This window comes from Acinonyx jubatus, chromosome D2, assembly GCF_027475565.1.
Source record: "Acinonyx jubatus isolate Ajub_Pintada_27869175 chromosome D2, VMU_Ajub_asm_v1.0, whole genome shotgun sequence".
Classification (NCBI taxonomy): Eukaryota; Metazoa; Chordata; class Mammalia; order Carnivora; family Felidae; genus Acinonyx; species Acinonyx jubatus.
In genome coordinates this window covers 58249342-58258587 of record NC_069393.1, presented here as the reverse complement: position 1 = coordinate 58258587, position 9246 = coordinate 58249342, and the positions used below count along the sequence as shown (strand labels likewise).

The 9246-nt window shown below is 58.6% G+C and overlaps 1 protein-coding gene across 2 annotated transcripts; it reads left to right on the top strand.

Moving 5' to 3' along the window:
• Window positions 1-4537: 4537 nt before the first annotated feature.
• Window positions 4538-8749, top strand: LBX1 (ladybird homeobox 1). 2 transcript variants are annotated; one of them, XM_027062902.2, is made up of 3 exons: window positions 4538-4740; window positions 5708-6439; window positions 7147-8749. In XM_027062902.2, exons 2-3 carry the CDS (start codon window positions 6115-6117, stop codon window positions 7665-7667), a joined length of 846 nt encoding a protein of 281 aa, XP_026918703.1. In that variant the 5' UTR covers window positions 4538-4740; window positions 5708-6114; the 3' UTR covers window positions 7668-8749. The 2 variants fall into 2 exon arrangements, with proteins under 2 accessions (XP_026918703.1, XP_026918704.1); XM_027062903.2 differs by lacking the exon at window positions 4538-4740 and having other exon boundaries at window positions 4758-6439.
• Window positions 8750-9246: the final 497 nt, after the last annotated feature.

Below are 9246 nucleotides of genomic sequence, written 5' to 3'. Positions count from 1 at the left end.
TGGCTCTCTCTTTTGTCTCTTATTATTCATTTAGTTTACTCATTCAAAAATGCATGAAGAGGGGCGCCTGAGTGGCTCAGTCGGTTGAGCGTCCGACTTCGGCTCAGGTCACGGTCTCGCGGTTCGTGAGTTTGAGCCCCGCGTCAGGCTCTGTGCTAACAAACAGCTCAGAGCCTGGATCCTGCTTCAGATTCTGTCTCTCTCTCTCTCTCTCTCTCTCTCTCTCTCTCTCTCCCTCTCTTCTGCTCATGCTCTGTCTGTCTCTGTCTCTCAAAAATAAATAAATGTTAAAAAAAATTTTTAAAATGGATGAAGAACCCTTGCTATATGCCAGGCTGGCATAGGGCATAGAGAAGAGATCCAGGTACTTTTCTTCCCAAAGCCAGGTGGAAAGAGAGGCAGAAGGGCAGACAGACAAACCAGCACGTTCCTGACAATCTGACAATGACTCTGAGGGAAGTTCGCTAAGGAGCATAGAGGAACTGAACAGGGCAGGGAAGATTCTGCAAGACAGCTGAGCACTAAAACCAGAGCAAAAGGTACAAGGAAGGGAAGTGACTGAGACCCTTCTGACCCCCGGTTGAGGGGAGCAAAGGACCATAAAAAATGAGCGATGTTCTGGAGGCTCCAGAGTATGGTCACATGGGTCTTGAGCACCTCCTGGGAAGTCTCTTCCCATCTCTACCTGTCTCCATCACTCAGTAGTCTGTTTATGCACCACCCCCCCATTTCCAAATGGCATCCTCCCCCCCCCATGCAGGGCTGAAGTGCCTGAAAGAGGTTCGCCTATGTGGTGAGGCCACCCTGTCAGTAGGCTCTGGGGTTCAGTTCACAGAAGAAGTGAGTGGGGGAGAAGCAGGAAGGGGTGTTCTCCAAAGCAGTGGCCTCGCCATAGCGCCTTCCCCGACCTGGGCAGGAAGAGGTCTGAGAGCCAGTGGCCACAGATAGCAGGGCAGGCCCAGAAGTAGGCTTGGAGCCTGGCCTGGACTATGGAGCGGCTGGCTCCCTGCTCCCCAGACCTGCCAGGGGGGCAGCTTCCCTCCCTCTGGTCGGCCTGCTTCTGGTCTTAACCTTTTCTGGACCTCCAACCCCTTTTGAGAATCCAATGGGTTATGTAATATTGCCCCTGGAAAAATGTGCCCACTTGGGCTCACATCCATAATTTTACACACAATTTCTGGGATCTGCAGAGCCCCCCGAAGCCCATTCAAAGAGTCCCCCCCCCCAACCCCAGGGCGGGGGCTAGTTAAAACTCCATGGTTCCGGGATTAGAATTAGAGTTTGAAAAACCAATCTTCAAATCCTAATTACTCTAGAACAAGCTGTGTGACTTTGGATGGGTTACTTAACTTCTCTGGGACTCATTTTCCTTATATTTAAAATTGGCGTGACAGTGGTAGCTACTACCTCATAGGGTTGTGAGTAATAAATGAATGAATAAAACTCTTAGCCTGAAGCCAGGTACGCGGTAAGGGCTTCTGGTGTTTATTGTCATGGTTATTGTTGTTGTTGTTACTGCTGACGGTGGCCCAGGGCGGAATATAAAAACCGAGGGGGCAGTCCTGGTTCAGCCAGGGAGGCAGGAGGCCATCTATCGGAGTCGACTTCAATAGCAGAAGAAACACTCTCTGAATTCCACAAAGACTGTCAGAGTAGCAGGTCCCTGGGGGACAAAAATGATCCCAATTGGTGGTCAAGTTAACTCATTTCAAGCGGTGTCAGAACCTTTTTTTCTAAGGGGAGCTCTGGCCTAAGGGCCATTGCTGGTGCTTACACAAATAATCTGGAAACAAATGGGACTACCAAAACAATCTGGATTAAAGCCGATGGAACGTTTGGGGGTTTACTTGAACTATTCTCTTGTGCTAAGGAATAACTCATTTTGTTTGGGTCTACAGGGTCCCCTTATCCTGGCAATTCATGCAATGCTCTTTCCCTCGTCTTTGTCTGAAATATTCGCTAAACTAGGGGGAAAGCAGATTTTTGCTAGACTAACCCCTTCCCCTTCCACTGAAGATAGAATAAGGCTGGACCCTGGCAGTATAGGCAGCAAGCAGGAATTTGGCAGTCAGGATACAGTATAGACCAGGCTGTAAAGACAGCATTGCCTCTGGGCAGCAGACTCCAGGGACCGATTGCTTCCAGCTTCGTGGGAAATGACACTGGCTCAGCTACCTGGGGGCAGGGGACCCTAGAGCGTCTTCCCAACCCAGCTTTGGGTCCCAGGAAAGGGGGTGGGCAGGATAGCTCCTCAGGAGCAATGGCAGAGTTCCTATCTCCCCTCTCCCCTCCCCTGACCCTGAATTACTCCCCTAATTTTCACCATCTCCGGAACCCCTCTGAGGGGGAAAGTCAAGGCCCAAGCCTTCCCCCTCCACAACACATAATCATTTATACTCCATTTGCTCAAAACAAAAACCAAAAACAACTCATTGAACCAGTAAGCGGAGGGCACCAGGTGCTCAGCTGCCTGGGCAGGTCTGGTGTGGATGGAGTCCCCAGATCAAGGTCCCTGCCCTCAAGGGTCTCCTCATCTAGTGGGAGAGGGAGTGAGTCTGACTGCAAGCCCGAGATACAGCTCTCTGATCTGCCAGAGGGGTACGGAAGCCAGTAGTTTTGGGTTTCCAGGAGTTCAGAAGATCCTAGCAGCCCACACACTGGGGTCTGGAGTGGGGGAAAACGGTGGGGTTGCAAAAAGGTCGGTGGGACAGTTGGCCTGGTTTTCGAACATAGCCTGGGTGTTCGGAACATAGAAGTAGGGGCCCTAAACAACAAAATGAGTGGGTAGCACCACGTGCCCCCTGAACCCCCAGCTGTGCCTGCTGGGGCTGTTTTGTTGGGTGTTCAACCAATGAGGCTGAAAACAAAGCCTCCGGATTGGGCCGCAGGAAAAAGAGGTCGGCTACAGTGAGTATAAGAGGTAATATAGCAGGTGATTGTGGAATGTCCTGTCCACTTGGACATGATGTGGCCGAAGACGAAAGATCCCCGGAAACAGGACCCCATTGAAGGAATTCTATGCTCCTGCCCCTCTGCTCCCCAATTCACATTCCTCACCTTCCTGGCAGCTTTGTCGTAACACTGAGGTCCACTGTTCCTGAGGGACTGGAAAAGGGACAGCAGCAAGGTTGCCCTTAAGATCCTGTCCTGCAGACAATATCAGGTGCAGACAGGAAGAATGGCAGGGGGGTATGGGATGAAGCCCCTTCCAAGATAGCGACTCAAGAGTCCCTGTTCCTTGATCTGGAGGGGCCTCCTCTCTAGCATGGGGGATATGGTTTGCCCGAGGCTCTGGGTCAGGGCGTTTGGGGTTATGTTGGGAAAGGGCTGGGGACCAGAGGCTGAGGCAGGAAGTGAGGAGAGCGCAGACCCCTCTCGGTCCCTAAGCTTCCAAGCCTGCAGAGTCCATCAGGCTCCGGGGCACCTTCTCGCTCAGGTGGCTCTCCACCTCTCTCAACTCTGACTCCACTGTTGGTAGGCCCAGCATCACCTCACGGTTTCAGAACAGTGTTGATGCACTAGAGACAGGCCTGCCTTGAGGACAATTCTGCAGCTCTGGAGGAACTGAGAAAGAATCCCATTCTCACCATTCCTGCCTCTGAGCACCTGTCCTCCCCACAAATGCAGGAAAAAGATGGGAAAAAGGCTAAATAACTCTTCCCAATACTCCCAAGCAGGGCCAGGGCAGGCACTGGGGTCCCAAACAGGAATCTTTCCTCCCTACACTCTCTCTTTTACTCTGGGGAGCTGCAAGCCGTGTTCTAAACAAATAACTAAATGGGCGATGAACCAATCTCTGATGTGCAGAGACCCCCATGCTGGAGGCATCCAGGGAGAGAACCTGCCCCCTGCCCCACAGCCCAGCTTGGCTCACTTCCTCTCTGGGGCAGTATGGAAGGAGGTCCAAGAAGTCTAGAAGGTCCTATTCTTCCCATCCTAACCTCTAGGCTGGGCCACAGTCCTCTGCACTGGCCTCTCTGGGCCCTTCTCTTGACTAAGCAGGGCTGCCTGACCACACCGTCTGCCCAGGAGTTTACAAACAAAGCCAGGAAAAGGGTTGAGGCTGTATGTGGGGAGAGAAACAGCTCCCTTGGCTCTAACCCCCTCCTTGCTCCCCTCCTTTCTTCAGGGACAGCCATGGAAAATTTAGGTGGTGGGGCCAACGGCCCCATACAAACCAGAGGAGAGAAGCCAGAGCAAAAAGAGCCCGGGGGGTGCAGCCCCTTTGGGTGCCTTTGGGGAATGAAAGACATAGGGTTCCAACGCGCCTAAGTACCCACAGGTTTACACAAATACACCACATTTCTAACCCCACGCAAATGTACATATTCAAACGTAAACACATTCAAATACCGCTGTGCACAAATGCTCGCCTGATATACAAGAGTCCGGCCGGCCGTAGGGTTCCCAGCCCCCAGTCTGACTCGAACCGGGCTTCCCTGAGGGTTCCTGGGAGCGCAGTCCCAGCCGTGGCCCGGCCCCCTCCGGGCCCCCGCCCCGCATCCGGAACAGCTGGAGTCGGGTGGTGTACTCCAGCCCGGCACTGGGCTGGGCGGGGCCGGCAGCGGGGCCCCGGCCGGGGCCTGGGCAGAGCGCAGCGGGGAGGCCCCGAGCCGGCCCCGTTAGCCCAGGCAACCCGCCCGGCTGCCCGGTCGGGCGCCGGTCACCGGGCGGGCCGTGGCCCCAGTCGACCGGAAGAGCCACAGCCCGAGGAAAGAGTGTGCAAGATTGCAAGAAGAGGTAAGGCTGTTGCTACTGCCTCCGGCCGGGGAAGAGGTGCCTGGAGCCACCAACAACTCACCCGTCAGCTCTCGGCTGGTGAAGACTGAGTCCTCTGACTGGCCCCCTCCCCCAACCCCTGGGGTCCTCCAGCCCTGTCCCGTGTCGTCTCATCCAGGGCTGCAGTACCCTCACGAACCTCCCGCGGGCCATCCTCGGAAGCTGCAGATTCCCTCTCCCCAGGCGCATGGCCCGAGGCCGGGGGTGACAGACAAGAGGGTCGAGGGGTAGGGACGCTGGGTCCTTGATATCAGCTCGGCAAAGTCCTCGCTGGGCGGTGGAGGGGCCCATCCCGGCTCCTGGTCTTACCTGGCCCGCGTAGCGGCCACGTCCCTCTCCGGCTGGGCTCACGCCGCCCTTCTCGGGCGCCAAATCCCGGGTCGGAGAGCCTGAGACCTCCGGGCCAGCGCTGCCATCGCAGCCAGACCGGAGGGAGGCGGGTGCGCCGGGAGCGAGGCTCGCAGTTTGGGGTGGGGGCGGCGGCTTTTGAGTCGCCCGAGGTTCGGGTGCAATAAAGGCGCGGCTAATGTAATTTACAAACAGCTCGGGCCGAGCGCGGCGCGGCGCCCGGACTGACAGGCGCATTAGGCAGGCTAATTCCAGCCGGCTCCTCCTACCCCCGGCCCGCTAATTAATGAGCTTCCCAACTTAGAGCCGCCTGCATTGGACAGACAGAGAGTGAAAGAGAGGGCGAGGGAGAGGGAGAGAAGAAGAGAGACGGGGGGGAGCAGAGAAAAGAGAAGAGAGAGAGAGAGGGAGGGAGAGAGAGAGAACAGGAGGAGAGAGAACAGAGAGAAAGAAGAGAAAGGAGAAAGGGAGAAAGGAAAGAGAAATAGAGAAGTGCCGCTGCAGATAATTGATTACTCCTCGATCAAGGCTAACTTGTTAGCAATAGTCAATTGCCCCATCTCTCCGCCTCCCCTCGCAGTACGGGATCGGCGCCCTCGCCTCGGCTTTTCCAACTGCCGCCGCCAGGACCCGGGGCCAGGAGCCGCCGCGGAGCCACCTGACACCTTTAAATAGCACCGGGGCTGGCGAAACTGGAGCCCCGCGAGGCGCGCCCCGGCTCGGGCCGCGGATTGCTGGAAGCCCCGGCGGCGGCGGCGGCACCCGCGTCAGCGCCCTCCTCCCGGGGCCCCGTGCGGCTCTGCTCGCCTCTGCCGCTGCGCTAATCGGCCCCGCGCCTGGCCCCGCGCCTGATCCCGCGCCTGGCCCGGCGCGGCCTCCTTCCCGCCCGCCTCTGCCGCCCACCCGCGCCGCCCGGCGCCCGAGCTGCCCGCGGGCTGGGTCCCCGCGGCCCGAGCCGCCCCGGCCGGGCCCCCAAACGAGGCCGAGATGACTTCCAAGGAGGACGGCAAGGCGGCGCCGGGGGAAGAGCGGCGGCGCAGCCCGCTGGATCACCTGCCGCCGCCCGCCAACTCCAACAAGCCGCTGACTCCGTTCAGCATCGAGGACATCCTCAACAAGCCGTCTGTGCGGAGAAGTTACTCGCTGTGCGGGGCGGCGCACCTGCTGGCGGCGGCGGACAAGCACGCGCCGGGCGGCTTGCCCCTGGCGGGCCGCGCGCTGCTCTCGCAGACCTCGCCGCTGTGCGCGCTGGAGGAGCTCGCCAGCAAGACCTTTAAGGGGCTGGAGGTCAGCGTCCTGCAGGCAGCTGAAGGTAGGCGCCGCCGCTGGGTTCCCTTGCGCCCACTACCCCACGCTCGGCTCCCTGTGCCCCACTCTTTGTGCCCTGTGCCTCTGCCCGCCTCCTCCTGCGCCTGCCGTCAGGGCCCTCCAGCCCAAGCCGCTGCCGCTGGGAGTGGAAAGGAGTGGGACAGGACCCAAACCCAATTTCCTAAGGGCCTCTGGATAGGCCAGAGTCGAGTGACCCAGGAGGGGTGGCAGGAACCCAAGATCTCTCCGCAGTTTGCCTGCTCTGCTTGGCTCCCTCCAGTTCCCGGTGGCCTGGGTGCTCCTTGCCCTGTTCCTGGGTTGTGGAATGGAGAACCTCTCAGCTAGGACCTTTCGGGTGGGGATAGAGTCATAAAGTCCGGCTGTTGGGAAGAGGTGTAAACCAACATTCACAGGGCAGTCAGGGCGACCCTGACTGGCTCCGTTGTGCTCTAGCGACCTCGGATCTTTCAAATCAACTCTTAGGTGGGGAGCAGGGACTGAAACAATTTTTTCCTAGAGACTTCCGGTAGACAAGAGTCGGGGGAAGGAGGTTTGCCAGAGAGGAGGCTTGCCCTAGTCCAGGAGGCCGAATCAAATCCGAGAAGGGAAGTGCAGCAGACTTCAGGCCGATAAGGCCTGGGTGGGGTGAGCGAGAGCCGGGGTGTGGTCTCCTCTCTCCTGGTGCAAGCCTATATTATGGTTTCCTCGCAGGCCGCGACGGGATGACCATCTTTGGGCAGCGACAGACCCCTAAGAAGCGGCGAAAGTCTCGAACAGCCTTCACCAACCACCAGATCTACGAGTTGGAGAAGCGTTTCCTCTACCAGAAGTACCTGTCCCCCGCCGATCGCGACCAAATCGCGCAGCAGCTGGGCCTCACCAACGCTCAGGTCATCACCTGGTTCCAGAATCGGCGCGCCAAGCTCAAGCGGGACCTGGAGGAGATGAAGGCCGACGTGGAGTCCGCCAAGAAACTGGGCCCCAGCGGGCAGATGGACATCGTGGCGCTGGCCGAACTCGAGCAGAACTCGGAGGCCGCGGGCGGCGGTGGTGGCGGCTGCGGCAGGGCCAAGTCTAGGCCTGGCTCTCCGGCGCTCCCTCCAGGCGCCCCGCAGGCCCCGGGCGCCGGGCCCCTGCAGCTCTCGCCCGCCTCCCCGCTCACGGACCAGCCGGCCAGCAGCCAGGACTGCTCAGAGGACGAGGAAGACGAAGAGATCGACGTGGACGATTGAGCGGCGCCCGGGATCTTCCATCGCGCCGGGCCCCTAGCGCCCGTCTGCCCGCCGCCTCCCGGACCGCCGAGGGGAGCTGGGACCTCCTCTGCAACTCCCGCCTTCTTCCCTGTCTCCGGCCCGGACTCAGCTCCCGGCAGCCGCCTCCTCCCTCTCGAAGCAATAAACCCGGGCTGGCCGGCCGGGCCGGCCGCCGCGCGCGGCCTCCGCCGCCCCGGGAGCCCTTGCCGTGCAATTCTGTATGGCTCCTGTATAAATATTTAAACCTATATAGCGGGTTCTTCCCACCTCAGCCTGACTTTTTTTTTTCTTTCTTTCTTTCATTTTTTAAAATCTCGGAGATTTCCATGTTTTCAAAGCTCTCAGGCTGCCGGGTTTGCTGAGGGCGAGGCAGTATCGAGGGTAACGAACACTGAAGCCCGCGGTCCGGAGGAGGGGGCGCGCCCCGACTGTTTTGATTTTTCTCTGCATGTGGCGAATGCACTGGCCCTCTTCCTCCTCGCCTCCCTAGGCCTATTGCAGTTGACTTCTTTTATTTCCATCTGCCCCTTTTCCCCGCGTGGGAAGGGGCTGAGGGGGACAGCCGGGTCCTGACTTGCAAGTTTCAAATCGATCTCTTCTCTCCCCCCACCCCCCATCCCCAGAAGTCTGTTTTCGATGCCGGTTTCTGCCTCCCAATGTCCACTAACGCTATTTTTAAGATTCCTCCTTACCCTCTCTCGGTTTCCTTGGATTGACTGCTGGGGTCCGGGTCTTAGGGACAAAGCAGGGGGAAATCCAACCGATCAACCAACTAAAACAGAACCCAAAGCCCTAGAATTATTTTTTACTCTTTCTAGAATTTTTTTGCATGTGACAGAGACTAAGAGGAGGCCAACCTAAGCCCTCACCCCACCTCCTCCGCAGCTCTGGGTCTGTCTTGCAGGTCTCCAACGCCCCGCTCCTAGCTCGACTTGGCCAGACAAGGGTGACTCGATGAGGGTGGGTCCTGCGTGCCCCTTCCCTGCTCCTGCCCTCTCCTCTCCGGACTGTACCCAAGGCCTCTTTCTCCGATAAATAAAGTCTTTGCCATTTTACTAGAACCGGCGGTGACCGTGTCTGAATGAGTGGGCCCTATTCAGGGAAGCCGCGGCAGGCTCCGTGTCTCGCCGCTGCTCGTTGCCGGCTGCCCAGGCCTTGGAGCTTTGGAGGAGTTTCAGGGCAGGCGCGAGAATAAGGGGCCAGGGGAAAGCAGGAGGCGAAGGCGCCTCTTGCCCGCAAACACGCGGCAACTACCAAATTGGGGGTGGGGGCGAGGGAAGCGGGCTTCGTCAGGTCCGGGTAAAAAGTGAGGCATGCGTTGCTGGGGGAAAGTGCGTACACTGGGGGTGCCACGGATGGAAAATTAATTTCTGGGGGGTAAAGGGTGGGTGGGTGGGGGGACTTGCCCTGCGGTTCGTGCCTCCCACCCCCACCCCAGGGCATTCTTCCCGCGCTCTGCGGGACGCGGGCTAAGCGTCCGGTGTACTGCAGGTAGAGCTTAGTCGGCAGCAGGGTGCAGCCGGAGGGCTCCAAGTTTGGGTTCCGCCGCCGGAAGGCC

Coding starts and splice junctions, on each gene's coding strand:
- LBX1 (XM_027062902.2), top strand. CDS start 6,115: ATGACTTCCAAGGAGGACGGCAAGGCGGCGCCGGGGGAAGAGCGGCGG. Junction 6,440..7,146: donor CGTCCTGCAGGCAGCTGAAG/GTAGGCGCCGCC, acceptor GTTTCCTCGCAG/GCCGCGACGGGATGACCATC.